This window comes from Meriones unguiculatus, chromosome 19, assembly GCF_030254825.1.
Source record: "Meriones unguiculatus strain TT.TT164.6M chromosome 19, Bangor_MerUng_6.1, whole genome shotgun sequence".
NCBI lineage: Eukaryota > Metazoa > Chordata > Mammalia > Rodentia > Muridae > Meriones > Meriones unguiculatus.
Genome location: NC_083366.1, coordinates 12,529,480 through 12,546,650, shown reverse-complemented (window position 1 = coordinate 12,546,650; position 17,171 = coordinate 12,529,480). Strand labels below are relative to the sequence as shown.

Below are 17,171 nucleotides of genomic sequence, written 5' to 3'. Positions count from 1 at the left end.
CACTTTGATTCACAACTATGGATTCCAATGTGACAATCAGGAGCCACACATGGCTGTGAAACATCTGACTTGTGGCTGATGGTCTCTGTGCTGAGGTACAACACTAGACAGAAGCCAAACAGTGCTTGCGACCCTCCTAACACCTTAGCATCCAAAGTTGCCCCTTCATTAACTCATTCTTTAGGTGTTGATTCAATACCTTCTAGCAGGAGAGGCGTGAAAATGCTCTTACTCTCATGGCATCTTATATTCTCATTTGTAATGGCTGGCCTTTGAAAACCACCAGTCATATGTGTAAAATGACTTTCTCCAACAAATACTTGTTTTGTTTTGGCGGGTTTTGTTGTTGTGCTATTTTGGTGTAGAGAACCAGATAATCGAGAGTATGAGTTTAAGAAAGCCAGGTGGCTCAAAGAATAGAAGAAATGACAGGTCAGTGAACTTCCTGATTTTACTGTGTCTGTTTAAGAAGAGTCTCACTGGGTGGCCCTGGGTGGCCCTACCTCCATTTCCCAAAAGCTGGGGTTCTAAGTGTATGCCACTCATGAGATTGTTGCAGAAGGCAGAATCGCCTCAGCAGAGAAACTGTGGGTTCAGAGGTCATGAGAGAGGGTGGCCACATATCTACCTGGGGCCACACAGGGAACCAAAATTAGCAGAAATGGGAGCAAAGAGTTAGCAGTAAATGCACATTTAACAATTCTCCCTGGAGATGACATCAGGGCAGAACCACTGGAAAAAGGCATTTTCAGGTAGCTATCATAAGTATGATTTATCTAGCTGGTGAAAATTTCAGGGAACAACAACAACAAAAACAAACCTATGAGATAAGAATACTGCATTGATAAAAGCTATAACTAACCCAGTGAGAACCCAGGAAGCTTTCTAAGCTTGGACACTCTTACTACTAAGCTACACTACCCTGTCTTCCCCCATCAGCAATTTCTGAGATGCTGCTCCCTAAAGCTGTATCACAAAGTCAATCCATAATACCTGGGCTCTGGCCAATGAAAAACGACCTAACTTAATCAGAACCGGAAGCCTGAGGGAGTGGAGAGTGAGCGCCACAGAGAGGAGAGAGGCTGGCCACAGTTGCAGTGCTCAGATAATTATGACTAAACCCAGCACTGTTGGTGAGCAACCTTACCTAGCTCTGGAGGCAGAACGGTCAGGCGGTTCCCCTGAATGTGGAGCTCCTTCAGCTGGCTCAGCTCCCCGATTTCCTTGGGCAGTGAGATCAGGTCATTATCCCTGAGGCTCAGCTAAATATACGAAAACAGGGAGCTGTCAAAACAATTTGTCATAAAGAGGTGCTCAACAGAAACTCACACTCACCCAGGGCCCTCTATTCCTTCAAGGCTCAATCTTTTCAATTCATTTAAAAGTGTCTGTGGCTAAACAAGAAACAGAAGCCGGAGCGCCAGTTCATTCCTGCAAAACAAACCTTACTCCTGCTCAAATTGACTTGATTGCACTCCTACGAGGGCTGCAGGAGTGAATTGATTTTCTAAGAATTTAGATAAATTACTTACTATCTGCAACTTTGTGAGCTTCCCAATATCTGGAGGCAGGATTTCAAAATCGTTGTCGCTTAGATAGAGTGCACGCAGGGTGGCTGCAAATTAAACAGCGATATATGAACAGGGTGCCTCGGAATCCAACCGTTTGAGGTCTGATCGATACGAGGGAGTCAGCTTTGATTAATAACCCTGGCCGGGTGAAGAGCCTGTGACACACCTAGGACTCACAATAATAACAAGCAGGTCAAACCCAGATTTACTGGTTGATTGTGGCGCTGCTAAGTCCAGGAAAACATCTGTATCCACGGGGACTGACACAATTAACAACTCGGACAACTGCACGAAGGGTCTGGCACAGTTTCAATGTTTTCTGAAAAGATAGCTATTTTTCTCTATTGCTTTGGATCACATTTATTATAGCTTCTGCATTTCAAGAGATGAAAGGACCACTGTGCCACCCATGTCAGAATCCATAGCAAAGGGGCTCTTTTGTCAAAAGGGATCTGCCCCAGACTAGAACTTTCTTAAACAAATAGAACAATGTTAAGAATAAATACAATGATGAAGGGCTTTCCAGAGATGGGAGCCATCTTCATAACATCATTCCCATAATTAGACTAATTCCCATTACTTTTATTTCATTGCTTTAATGATAAAACTATATGGAGACAAAGACACTTAAATGATGACATGGATTTAAGAGATTAAAGGCTTTCACAAGCAAAGTACCAAAAGTCATTTCATGTATAGATTATACAGTATGGCATGATCTCAGCCACTGAAGGCTAAAACCCTTAAATAGCTATCAACACAACAACAACAACAACAACAACAACAACAACAAAGCAGGTCTAATTGGATGTACTTTAAATATTTGGCTTAACAGCTATCTACTTGCATTTTAACACAGGTAAAATTGACAGAATCGTATGTTAACATACATAACAAAATAATTTTCTCTGTGGCCCAAGAAAATAATTTAGAATTGGTTTCATGTGCTTCAGAATGTCTGGTTCTGAAGGCCAGAGGGCTTTAAGAAGAGGTAAAAAGTGAAACTGCATAGGCTGGTTCAGAAGTGGCATATTTTCTAGAGTGGAATCAGGGCAAGGGGAATCACCATGGTGTGAAAGCAGAGTGGTCTCTATGGGGAGGCCAAGGGTATATAGATAAGACCCTGACTTAAGAGTAAATGAGAAATGTGAATAAACAGACACAGAGAACATCACCAATAGGATCAGCATGAGACACTATTTACAGATTCCGAAATCTAACCTGCTACTACTCTTCTGCAAGTATTTCATGAGCTGTTGGAAAATCAGTCATCCTGATTTTTATGTATATCTATAGCAAGAAATTTATTAAAAGCTAAACATGTGACCACTGGTGATGAACAGGCTAAACAGTCCATAATGGTTCTAGACTAGACTGAATCAGTCCACGGTAAGGGGAGCTCTTCGAAGACTTACATAACATCTCAGCTGGATTTCAGGACAACTGTTAGCAGCTTCAGAAAGGATACTTTTTAACAAATAATTGTCTTGAGTACCTCTGAGCAGTATATTGCAGGGAATTAATAGCAACCGGGGTAATCTTTTTCTTTCTTTCCCTTCATGCCCTTTAAACAGCAAATCGAGGTTCTTAGCTAAATGTGAGACTCAACATCTCACATCAACATCTCTGTTGGAAAGTTAATGCGACATTACTAAGCCCACTTCTGCCCAGTGGTGTCAGCCAGCTACACAGCAAACATAAATACTGCTTAGAGCTGAGGAAATATTCAAAAGGACTCTGCGATGGAAAAAAATATATAGTGGATGTATATGGAAAAATATATATGTGTTGGGAAAATATATAAATGTCTAATAATTTCTCTTAAAAGCCTCAGCACTGGCAAATAAATTTTTACTCTTAGAACCAAAGTACCATGTAAAGGAGATATACAGAATTAAACATTACTCACTGAGGTAGAAGAAGTTTCCAGGAAGTGAATGTTCATTCAGGTTGTTGTAAGTCAAGTCAAGGACCTCTAAAGCTGGGAGAGAGCCGAATCCTCGAGGCAGTGTGTTCAACCTGTTCATGCTGCAGCGTGGGCAGAAGGAACAGGTGACCTGGTTCAGGGCGCATAGTCACACAGAACACCAGAAACTGACAGTGCAAATCCAATTCAACAGGATGAAGGTCCAAAAGTATACCATGATTCTGCGCTCACTGACTGCCACTTAGTTTTTCATTTTATTCATATATTTAATTGACCAGAAGAAATTGTCACACTAATAATATATATAACATGTAGCTAGGAAAAATGGCCAGAAATGCAGGAGTCACTGCATTTTGGTATTTAACATGTACCTGATCTCATGAGCATTCTCTGTGTGTGTGCTGAGAATTTACCAAAAATGCAAATACTCACAAATCTACTCTCTGTGCGACTTTTAAATACAGTGAATATTGTTAACTCTTGTCACTGTGGTACATAATAATCTCCTGGACTCATTCGTGAATAGCTGAAATTCCCAGTCCTCTAACATCTTCTTACTCCCCTTCCCTGACACCTGCCTCTAATCAATATCGCTTTGCTTAGATGACTTTCATATTTTACCTCGCATTGAGATCATATAATACTAACCTCAGTTCAAAAGTTTTACTCTGACAACCTATGATCCTGAAATGTATGGAAATTTTTAGTTATCCCTTCCTCCAACAGGAAAACTCAGATACCACTCTACATATGAACACACAAAATACCTGTCTATCTGAAGAGAAACTTCCTTCAGCATGTGTAAACAATGATTCAAAACATGCATGCTGGGTATTTGCTCTGTCCTATTTATCCATTCATTTTTAAGGGTGAGGGGTAATCAACTTCCAGCTCTACAGCTATGTACTAATGATTAGAATTACCTCAAGTTAGAATGCTGGTTGCCAGGACCTGGGGCGGTGGCAGAGGAGGGGAATGAGTTGTTTCAGGTTTGCAAGGCAATAAACTTCAGGGGACTGAATGCACAGCAGTGTGAAAATAACACTCCTGAATGATACGCTATAAAAAGGTTAAGATGGTAATTATGACACATATATAAACACTTATATGTGTGCATATAAATGTGATGGCTTATGTTAGTTGTCCACTAGAAACATCTGAGAAAAGGGAATCCTAACTGAAGAATTGTTTCTATCACACTGACCTATGTGCATGTCTGTGGGGACAATTTCCTCATGGCTCACTGAGGTATGAGAAGGCCCAGACACTGTAGGTCGTGACATCCCTCACACAGGTGGGCCTGAGCTATCTAAGAAAGGTAGCCACATGAGCGAGAGAAAGCAAGTAAGCGGGTTTTCCCTGTGGCTTCTTCCAGTTCCTGCCTTGAGTTCCTCCCTTGACTTCCCTTGATGATGACTGTAACTTGTAGTTATAGTTGCTTTTGGCTAGCATTTTACAACAACGGAGAAGCAAATTATATACATACACACAGATGTATACACACATACATATGTAAGTATGTATACACACACATACGTATGTATACACACACACACACACACACATATATATAAATCTTAGAGAAATTCCTGGTGTTATCATTTATCCTCCAAGACCTTTACTTTTCTTATTATAGCCCAATTTGGGAATACTTGAAATCAGTTTGAAAACACTTCCGTGTGATTTGGCAGACACTGAAAGGGAGGGGAGACTGTGACACTAAAAATCAATCCAACCATTGATCATTCTAATAACAGGCACAGTGCTGCCCATCTCTACTAACCGGGCCTCCTGACGAGTGACTGAGAAGAGGAGAAACCAAGAGAAGAGTGGATCTGTACGTCTCAGGTAGAGGGAGACCCAGGCTGGCTGTACACAAGACAAACCAAGCTCCTAGATGCCTCAGCTCCTAACAGGGTGGGTCAGCATTCCTACAGAGCCAGTCTGTGAACCACACCCAGTTCCCTAAATACCAGGTGCTTACACTCAGAATTCCAGCACCAAACCAGGCTCACAGTCCGTAATAGTGGGTGTGGTCCTCCACATCGAAGTTAGCCCCGACAGTATTACCTGCCAACTCAGAACATCCACGGCTTTTCATTTCTTGTAAATACACAATATGGTGTGCTTTAAACTTTAAAGACAGATTAAAAAAAAAAAACAACAACAACTTTCTCGTATGCAGTTCATGTCTTGCAGTCATCATACCAAACGGCAAATGCTGCAGACTCAGAACTGGCTTGGCTGAGTGTGTCTGTTGGACTGTGACCTAACCCCTGCACTTGTGGTCTCAGAAGTGCATACTTTCTTTCTACCTGCTTACACCAAGCAGCCCCTGCAATGTGCTTTCCCCTTGCTTTCACAGAAGTCTTCACGACATTCAAAAAGAGAAAGTCCTTTATTAAAACCCATCCTAATTCCTTTCCCAATAAACTAAAAGTTTGGTGGAAAAGGCAACTTCTGTGGAGCTATGGAATTAAACACTGAATGTTTTACATAATCAATAAACTTAGAGCCAAAAATACAGACATTTCCAAAAGGGCAAACATGTACCTAAGATCATAAAGTTTACCCTTCTGTCCTAAGATAGCCCAAAGTCAAATGAACCAAGCCTGAGCTCACATTCTCCCCAAACATATCTCCACCTCTAATGCCACACTCGCTGCCTATCCCAGATACCTAGGTGGTATTCCTTCCTGTCTGTAACTGTCTTGACATTTCCCTTCTACATAGTTTTTAAATTAAATCCCTCTACTTGCTCCACCGCCATGACCCAGACCACTTGGACACAGAGGTGGCTTTCCCACTGGCCTCTTGACCTTTACCCCAACTCCTACTAGCCCTCTTCACACTGAGCTTTCAGACAAAACTGCTCTCATTTCCTACCCACTACTCTTCGGGACAAATTCCTTAACCAGAAGTCAGATAAAATCTGCTGTCAGAGCTCCAGGGTAGGACTCCTGAGTCCCTGCCATCACTGACTTCTATCTGTTTGCCATCGGTGTCCCCACTGGAAGTGAGCGCTATGACAGCCATTACCTAAAATGGCTCCTGGTACCAAGCTGGAATTCAATACACACCCATCAGGGAAGCAGTGGGCATCCCCAAGTGTCTAGCTAGCCCTTCATCTCACCTGACCACCACCCACCTCATATTTTGCATCCAGTCACAGCAGTGAACTGGCAGTAAAATACCCCAGAACTTGCAGGGCTTGGAAATGTGTCACTCTCTCGACCTGAGATGCCTGCTTAGTTGTCTAAGCCAGACACTCTTTCGCATGCATTGTTCGGGTTTCAGTGTTCACTCTGTGTAAAGCCTCCTGAGATGCTGTCTATAAGAAAATGTTTCCCTTGTCTCTGGTTCCACTGCAGTTCCATAAGCCCCAATACAATTGTGACCCGGCCTGCCCCTTTCTTAAGGGTCACATCATGATAGTCATTTCTGATCCCCTAGCATACAGACACAGAAGAAGCACTTACATAGTCAAGAAATAAATGAATAAATAAATTAGTGAAACAAGATGATGAAAATCACTAATGCTCTGTCCTCTTAACATGAACCAGGTCATTTTCCTAATTGCATGTTATCCAAATATGTATTATGTGTCAATATCCTTATAATACACTTTATATACAAACATATATATTGTAGTTGACCATCTTAACAGTAACAATCTATGCCTATTTTTAGCATTCTGTACACTAATTTACCATATGACTTAAGGGGTGTGTGTGTGTGTGTGTGTGTGTGTGGTGAATGTACCTGTGTGTGGCCCTGTGCAGGCCAGAGAAGGACAAAGAGTGTGCGTCTTGATCAGTCCACACCTTATTTTTTAGACACGTTCTCGCACTGCTCCTAATGCTTGCCCCTTGGGCTAAGCTGTCTAGCCAGCAAGCTCCCCGGACCTGCCTGTATCTATCTTCACACACCAGTGCCAAGATTACAGAAAACAAGGCAAGTGCTGGCTTTGATATGAGTGCTGGGGGTTTGAGCTCAGTCTTTCCTGGTTCCAAAGCAGGCACTCTTACCCACTGAGCTATCTCCCCAGTCAGGACTTAATCACCTTTAAACTCAAGAACTAAGTGCAGAACCCTTTCTTTGCTGTTTTGCTGATGAGGGTCCAGGGTGAGCACTAGCAAGGGAAAGCTTTATTATCTGAGGTGATGTTGTTCTCTCTTTCACTTCTCTTCCTCTCACAAGTTAGCAAACACATGCTCGCAGATCTTATAAAGCTGGTCTCCTATCCAAACTGACCTTCAAAACACCAATTTCTAACCAAGCCGCTCATGGAAAGAAGAGACTAACAATGATTTCATAAACTCCCTATGAGACTGAAAAATACCCAGCATCCTTCTCTTGCCATGTAGCTCACTAATATAACTACAGCACCCAATGTCCACAACTTAATGAATAGGTCTCTTTGCCTAGAGACAGAAAAATGAATGGACAGTTTCAGCTAACAGCTAGGGCAGTGGAGATGGAATTCCAAAGTTCCACTTGTCATCCTTGGGGTCTGATGGACCCTAATCAATAGGGGTCTCCACCTCACTCGGCCATGGAAGTTGGGGTAATGGGGAGCAAATCAGGATCAAGCTCACGGGAAGAGCTTGGCTGTCTCTCTGTGAAAGAAAAGCACTGATCCCACCCTCTCCACCTCACAAAACGTGGGAAGGATCAAGTGCTGGCACAAGAACTCTGAGAACTGCCAAGCAATATATGGATACAAGGTACTGTTATCATCCACTCATGCCAGGTTCTATGACCTCAGCTGAACAAACTCTCCTCTCTTCACTGTGGGGTCCCTCACCCTCACAACACAGAAGCATGCCAAGAAATCACAGTAAAACATGATGGGCCACTGCATGGAAGGAAGCTGGTTTTCTAAATATTACTATGTAATACACAGAGAAAACAGTCCAACTTTAAGTCCAGCTTATCTGAACAATTAACGCTATGCAAGTCAGTCCTTCCTTGGCCAACATAACAGAAATAAAATTTTATTGGAAACAAAATATTCTTATTTTGAAAAATAATTTGAAAAAATCCCTTATTGTGCCAGCAATTAGCTTCTCAATTAGCTCTCAATTACATATGCACTAATGGAGGACACTGAAAGAAAATATGAAAACAATAAGCCTTTTCTAAAACCTGAAACGTAAAAAGGAATTAGAAATCCACGTCTCATGTGTGGTAATCACATAAATTCTTTCCCTTGCTTGCCCACACCCTGAGCTGGCTTTAAGCTCATTGCCTGGCGGTTATTTCCTCAAGCTCGTCCAATACTCACCCGAGGTTCAGGTGTTTGAGTTTCTGAAGGCTGCTGATCTGGGTGGGCAGTTCCTCGATCTGGTTATTGAAGAAGTTAAGCACCTCCAAGTTCTTCAGTTCTGCTACGTTTGGGGGCACCACTATGGGAATGGAGATGCTGCATGTGAATTCACGGTGCAAAAGACGCATACGTCCCCTACCAACTGTGAATGAGGTCAAGCTCTAGTGCTAGCCACATCCGGGCCAGGTCTGATTTACATTCTGTGGGTTTACTTACTTCCATGGGCAATAATTCATGAGCAGGTAGAAGCTGAAATGTTCCCTTCTATGTGATTAGATCACTTGACTGATGTGGCGTTCAGAGAGGATGAAAACAGGCATGATGGGAGGACAGGAACCCCACAGCACCAGCAGCCTCTCAGGGAACAGCACCCACATCCTTGCCATGAGTGTAACAGCTACAGTTGTACTCTTCCTTTTGGCTGCCTTGACCCTCCAACAGAGGACAGCTATCCGCAGTGGATTCACACCTCTTAAGTCGTCCCTATCTGAAGAGCTGCCCTTGTTAACACTGAACTCCACCACAGATGAAGCTCAAGCTGGAGCAGCACAAAACCCAGTGTCCTGCCTTTCTTATTTTTTCCCTTGGAATAATATGCTTTGATCAACACACACATTAGCAACTGATCCATACATTCTTATGCAGAAATCCAAAGAGCCAACAGTCGTATGTACTGTGAACTGCAGCACATGGATCACAGCTGAAGAGAACCACAAGGGGCCTACAAGAGTCTCCTTGCCTCACCTATTGTATCCACACATGTGAATACAAATCAAAAGCCTCCAAAGTAGAGCCAACCCTCAGTATCTGCTACTTTGGAACAAAAATGTTGAGTGTGAACTCAGGGTACACAAAATACTAGCAGCCCTCTTCCCCTCCCCTTTTCAAATGGAAGTGACACAGTACTCCAAGGTAACCATCTAATTCATATATATATGCTGGCTTTATTTATTATTGAATCACATCCGGGATTCAATCAACCAAAGATCAAAAACATTTAAAGAAAATGCTACAACTGTACTGACCTTATACTGCTGGCTTTTCTTGTCATTACTTCCTAATCAATACAGTTTAATGAGCATCTGCAACCTATTATATACTGTATATAATCTAGCAGTGATTGAAAGTATATGAAGAATGGGCATAGGTTATGTGCATATACTGTGCCCTTTAATATAAGGGACTTAAGAATTTCTGGATTTTGTTAGCCAGAGCTCCTCTAACCAACATCCAATAGCACTGAGGGACATATGTTCCACTCTAAGTTGGTAGAATGCATGTGTGCCAGAGAGAGAGAGAGAGAGACAGAAAGAAAGAGCACCTTTTCAACATTTTGACATTTATCTGTCCTACTTGCTATTTAATTTTCTATAAGCAAATACATGGAGCTTGTCTATGGTTCATGGAAACTATAAGATCCAAACTTTCCAGGTCACTAAAAATATCAATGCAGCCTTCAACCCAGCACAGGCAAGCAGTCCGCATCTCACATCAGCACATCCACTTCCCAGTCCGCCAGCTCCCTCCTCTCCTTCTGCCCCTAAAAGGCTGGGAAAGTCACCTTGCTGGCCAGCCTTCCTGCCTGGGAGAAGTCTAAGCTCAGAACCAGGAGTGTTTATGCTCAGGACCCTTGCACAGCTGTATGAAAACTCCAAGCATTTGAGACACGGATCCAAACAGCCATGCCAAGAACAGCACTTGGTAGCTCCCAGGAGAGACAAAGCAAAGAAGAAGACAGCGTTCATGTTCACTGAGTCCCTACTTTCAACACTGAAATATAGTCCAGATATCAACAGCCTAAGTTCTTTGAGAGGGCCTGCTTGGGACAATGAAAAGGAAATGCTTTCATCGAAAGGAGGGATATGAAAGATAAAGAGTAGAGGATGTGAGAACCAGGAACAGGTGGCAGTGGTCCCATGATTGGGCCTTGCATCCGTTCCCAAAGTGAGTGGAGGTGAAGGGACCAATGTTTTATGAAATAGTCTAGGCAGCTGGGAAGAATCCCACAATGGCTGGTGGATAATAATACAAATGACTGAGAGCCTAACTTGCAGGGTGGCTGCAAGTTATATATTTTAGGTATACATACTTTTTGTGTAAATAAGGGGTGTTTACTTTATATAAACAATTACTAAGAAAGTCATCAAACTTTACCCAGAATCACCCACTCCCCTGCAGACCAAAGTGAAGGGCAGCTAGCAGAGACCTAACCCTTTCCCCTTGTCCACCCTCGAGCTACCACTAAGCCTACTCTCACTACAGTGATCTGATTAGCCTGAAGAGCAATAAAGAAAGTTACTGAAACCAAGAGAAAATGATGATCTCAATTTAGCCACAAACCAAGAATAATGTGGCCAGAATTACTGCCGCCTCCCCAAACTTACTCTGCCAATGCAATTAAGCACTGGTCTAAAGGTATCGCCTCTTTGACAGGATGAGAGATTATTTCACTCTCCTGGCTAAAGCGGTCCAATTTAAAACCACCAATTATGTTAAATGTGATTTAGGACTTTGTTTTGTGGACACAAACAATAACCCCACATTCAATTTCCCAAACCTCTCTCAGCCTTTTGGTGTGCATTTGAATGTGTTGTGTTAAGACTCCATTCACGCTGAAAAGGAAGGAAAAAAAAAATATATATATAGCTAATATTTCCCTGTAAACTGCAAAATTTTTTCATCAGCCACGGTTAAAAATAGAATATAATGTTCAGATTTGTCAGGACAGAAGACCATTCATCCAACCAAAATTCAGAGAATGCTAACTGTATGCAGGGTGCTTCACTCTTGGCATCTAGCATAGTGATGTTTTGTGGATAAAGAGAGCCATGCTATGCTATTTAAAGAAAGCAAGTTATAAAAGAAGGGTTATCAGAATCTAAAGTAGAAACAGAGCCAGTATTTGGAAGGCCAGCTAATTCCAACAAAACCATGACAAATGTAAAAGGTTAGCAATACAAAGCTTGTGGCGAATAAATCGTGTGCAGACATGGCACAGACAATCCCAACTATTATGAAAAGGTGCTGTAAATTTTCACCAGTCAAAAGCTTCTCCTGGAACATTCCACGGCATCCATGGGACATCTCAGCAAAAAAGAAGCATTTGAAAACATAATTAAAGGGTTCGGCAAGATGGCTCAGCAGTTAAAGGCTTCAAGGCTGATGACTTATATTCAGTCCTTAGGATCTGCATGGTATAAGAAATGAATGACTCCTAGAGGTAATCCTCTGACCTCTACATGTACAGCATGTATGAGCACACAGACACACACAGACACACATATAAACACAGACACATACACACAAAGACATACACACACACACACACACACAGGAGCCTCAGAAACACTCCTCCGTCTGTGAGATATCTGAGCTGTGAGCATTGGGTCTACAGACCACAAAGAAGCACACGGACCACAAAGACCTGTGCACACAACAGCAGAGAAACATGGAGCTGTCTGATCAACGACTTCAAAGGCTGACTCTGATACCTCCTGACTCTGCCTGGTCCTTCCTGTGTGTCTCCTTACTTAACAGTCAACCTCTCTAGGCTTCTTTTTCCTTAAGTGTAAAATGAGAAAGCTGAATTGTGGTCACTTTAAATCTTCTTCTACCTGCTTTTAAAATTTTATGAATCTAAGAAGAAAAGGGTTGTGAAAATCAATGATAATAGATTTAAATAATGCAACACTGGGGTCCCCAATTAAGATGCTCAGTCAAGTAGAACTTTGCTTGTCACAAAGAACTTAGTAGCATCTTCTGTCTTGTCAGTGACAGTTCCTCTAATTTTTATAGTTCAGTTGCTAGATTTAGGAGAAAGTCCCTAACTGTTCTCTGGTATTCCTAGGCTCCCAGAGGACATTCTGCATCAGGGGGAAGACCACACCACTTCTGGGATCCTTTTATCCCAGATAATAAGCCCAGGGCCTGTTTGCAGAGTACTTTCTGGGGCTCCTAACAATTTCAGACTAAACAACCCAGCACAGCCCTGTCTCTTCCTTCAAGCTTTACTTAATGAAAACAAAACACACACACACAAAAAACAAATGAACAAAAAAAAAAAAACAATACCCTGAACATTGTCTTGGAGGTCCATCTATCTTACGTTCTGGCCCAGACTCAGCAATTCAGCAAATATTCTCCCAAGTGTGTAGAAGGTTCCACAGAAGCCCTGGGGAACTGAAAAGTCTTCCTAGCTTGTCTTTGAGGGAGCTCCACCGGGGCCAGCCTGGTGTTACACACCTGTAATACCAGCACTCAGGAGCCTAAGACAGGAAACGGCAGGTCCAAGAACTCCAAAGTGAGTTTCAGGCCACCACAGAACACTTCCTCGGGCAGGCAGCCTCAGACAAACCTCCTCTCTCCACTTCACTTTACAAATCAAGGGCTATAGCTCCAACTGCAAGAAATCAGGAACTAGTTATTCCTGAGGAACATCTGACTCCTAAGAGGACATTCGGACACTGTGCAATACATAGTTTTTAAACTTATTTTATGTGTACGAATATTTTACATGCATGTATGTCTATGCACCATGTGCATTCCTGGTGCCTGTGGAGGCCAGAGAGGGCATCAGATACCCTGGGACTGGTGATACAGATGGTTGTGAGCTGACATGTGGGTGCTAGGAATCCAATCTGGGTCCTCTGGAAGAATATCCAGCACTTCTAACCACTGATCCATCTCTCCAGCCGCTCAGCATTTTATATTTACAATAGGCAGAAGCTACACGGCCAATCAGTGTTTTTTAGTTTTTCGAGACAGGGTTTCTCTGTGTAACCTTGTCTGTTCTGGACTCACCTTGTAGACCAGGCTGGCCTCAAACTCACAGAGATCCACCTGCCTCTCCCTCCCCAAGTGGAGGGATTACAAGCATGTGCCACCGCACCCAGTCACTAACCCTTAAGAAGAGTTTTCTTCAACTAGCGGGCAAACAGAAAACTGCCCCAGCTAGAGTAAGACAAATTTTGTCACAACAAGACCTCTACTCTTGGAGAATTCTGTTCTATGATATAAAATTAGCAATTCCGTGACTGATACTGTATCGTAAAACATTTTAGGAGTTTATCCACACAGGAAAAATATTTCTCTGGACCAGGGCTGCCCAGTGGGTAACCACTGTGAATGTATATGAATGTTTAAAGCTAGATAAATCAAACTGTAAAACAGTTATGATTTGGATTTGAAGTGATCTCACAAACTCATGTTTTAAGCACTTGTTTCCTGGCTAGTGACACCGTTTGGGGAGGCTGGGAGTCTTGAGGTGGGGCCTGGTGGCTAAGAGTCACTAGGGCCAAGCCCTGAAGATGACAGCCTGGCCCCTGGTCCCAATCCCATTTTCTCTATTTTCTGGTCCACAGTGAAGTTACACTACATGCTCCTGCCATAGTGGACTGAGTCATTCACCATGCCTCTCCAACTAGGACAGACTGCAAACCACCAAAACCAGAGGTCAGAAGAAACTCTTCATTCTTCAAGTTGCCTTAACTGCTGCTTTCATTGTTTGGTCATACAGGTCAGACCTGAAATGCTGGACAATCACGCCTTGAGGGCTGTGGCATCTGTGCCGCTCATTTTCACCTCAATAGAGCAGTTGATTGGACAGTGTGGGTCTCAAGACACAGAAAACAAATATCAAAAGATTCACCGGCAGGGTGGCCTAGATTTTTACCTCAGTGGTGCGGGGACAGACTCTGCATTTCTCACTGGTTCCGGGAAATGCTGATGCTGTTGTGGGTAGGAAGCTTTGTCCATTTTGGAAATGTTTCGGTCTACTGGTGAGATCACTTCTTCAATGCTCCTGGCCCTTTACTCCATGCAATCACAGTGATAGTTGTATAAGCAATCTTACACAAATTAAGAGTAAGCCTGAGCATTGATGAAAAGTGGGGAAAGGAGAAAAAAAAAGTACCTTTGGGACCCATCTACCCAACCTGGATGCTACCATGATAACATTCCTGGCTAGCAGTGCTTCCCCCACATAGATCTTCCCGGTGAAAACACTGCTGGGTAAGACAAATAACAGACAAAGGTAGAAATCCTGCAGCCCCTGAATTAAGTCACGCAGGAGCAAATGCATCACGAGCATGCGTGGTCCTGCAGACACGGGTCAGGTGTTGTAGGGCAACACCAGAGCTTGACTACTGCAGCGTGGATAGCTGAACACACATCGCGCAGACCGGTTTGGGCAGGTACCATCATCCCAAAGGCTTTTTGAGCAAAAGCATTTGGGCTCCAAAGGCTAGGAAACAAAACTGAAGAGTGACAGGCTCTGGGAACAGCAGGCGTCGTGCAAAACATAAGGAAGGAAGCTCTGCCTGGTGCAGCCCACAGAGGGGTCGGGAAGCCGCGCATTGGTCTTTGGAGCCATGTGGTTAGTGCCGCCGGCGGTTCGCCTGTCGTTCCAGAAGGGCAGCTAGTAGAGCGTGTACCATGTTAACACCCACACTGTCAGGACGTCAGGAGCAGCACAGAACATGTGGGTTTCCGTCAGAAGCGAGGGCATAAAATCCGGAGATGACCCCCCTCCCCAACTTCAGGGTGGTGAGAGCTGTGCTCTGACAACTTCTGTAGAAGAACCGGGAGCTGTTTTGAGCTCCAGTAATTTCTGGCTTGGGATACAAAACCCAGAGGACCCAACCCTCATACATTTCAGAGACGCAGAACCATGGTTCAGCTTTAACCTCACTGATGGGAACCCACTGATAGAATGCAAATCCCCACAGAGACAAGAAGACGGAGACCAGGAGCAGGCACCTCCCAGGCCCAAGTGCCTGCACTCCAACAAAGGGCTGCGAGCAGCAGGCATTGGGGTGCACATGAGGCTATCTACTGTTCCCTCCTGCCCGTTTGCAGGGACACAAAGGTGCCACCTAACCCAGAGTCCCCAGCAACATCACACAGGAAGAGGTCAAAACAGATTACAACCAACGGCACTGCCCCAAAAGTCCTGGTGCATTAAAAATGTGTTGGAGGAGCAGCAAGACACTTTGGGGGGTAAAGCGCTTGCACAGAAACCCAACAGGCTGAGTTTGATCCTCCCAGAACCGACACAGAGCCAGGAGAGAACCAACTCCACAAGGTTGTCCTCTGAGCTCCACGCATGTCACGGCAAGGGCACCCCAACCTGCATGCACACAGAGTAATAACCAATAAACTTTTAAAAATAAGCATTCTGGCTGCTACAATAACAAATGAAAATGCGTGGTCTTTATTTTTTTACCCTCTAGGCTTGCACAGCCTTTCTTTTAAACAGAAGAGGGTGGTGATGAACGCTGTTACCTCGTGCCTACGACAAAAAGAAAGTAGCGCTACCGATGACAGGATAATACATATAAACAAGCACGGCTTCCTGTGATATATAATATGAGGGATACAGCCATCTAAGAAAGAAAGAGGGAGCATTTCTCTGACCCCGGAGAGCCGCTGTCCTCCTGGAGCCTGAATGAATCCAAGATCACTCAAGCTGTTTGGAATATGACTCGGACACGGCTGGTGAAAGTAAAGGCCTTCAGTCCTTATCCATCAGAGCTAGAAAATGGCCCCTCTAGCCCCACCAGAGGCTAGACTTGTTAGGTACATGCCAGTTCCTGCAGTAAGCCAGGAACCCTAGCCTTCCATGCCATTGCAACGGTCCCATGTAAAAAGAGCTCTTTACTCTCACATGCAAATAATTAACGCTCCTTGGAGTTTTATATGCAAATAAAAAAGGTCATTTGTACTTATGGTGATTAATTACCTTTGCTTTCTGGCCAAAAACACAAGGTGGGTAATGAAGTAATTATAAATTGTTGTACGAGTTTGAAGTTCAAAAGTACACTAATCATGTTCGGCTTCACAGATTTTATGGGATTTCCTCCAAAGTAGCTATTAAAGCAGTGAATTACCGCACTTACAGGTTATTTAAAAACATAAAGTTTACGCAACACTGAAGCAAGTTTTCATTTAAAAGGTTCTAGATGTCCCTCAAGGTAAAAATAAAAACTCACAAAGTATCTAAGCCTTCACCTACATAAAGACCGCCATCTCCCCAAATATTAGACGTCCAGGTAACTACAGTACTTCCACCTGTGGTTAGTCAACAAATACTTGCTAAGCACATGTGCCCAGAGGCATACACATTTCATAGGCCTCCTTAGGATGCTGCAGCTTAAGTAGCTTTATGAATAACAACAACAAAATCCCCGAGTTAATCACTGCACAGACACACAATTATGGTCTTTCTCTCTCTCTAACCAGCAGCAATCTGAACAATTGGTTAAATAAAAATTAGGAGGAAGTGGTATAAACACGTAATAGAGCATATTTTGTAGTATGAAAGCAAACATGCAAATAATTATGTCCC

At 43.2% G+C, this 17,171-nt stretch overlaps 1 protein-coding gene across 2 annotated transcripts in view; it reads right to left on the bottom strand.

Annotated features, from left to right (window-relative positions):
- Rsu1 (Ras suppressor protein 1) overlaps window positions 1-17,171 on the bottom strand; it is a 173,902-nt gene that overhangs the window by 120,418 nt on the left and 36,313 nt on the right. For both annotated transcript variants that reach the window (XM_060372329.1, XM_021648483.2), the window contains 4 exons: window positions 8,786-8,906; window positions 3,481-3,599; window positions 1,533-1,615; window positions 1,148-1,262 (listed from right to left, as the gene is read on the bottom strand). In XM_060372329.1, coding sequence (XP_060228312.1) covers window positions 1,148-1,262; window positions 1,533-1,615; window positions 3,481-3,599; window positions 8,786-8,906 — 438 coding nt within the window. The remainder of the gene's footprint in view (window positions 1-1,147; window positions 1,263-1,532; window positions 1,616-3,480; window positions 3,600-8,785; window positions 8,907-17,171) is intronic.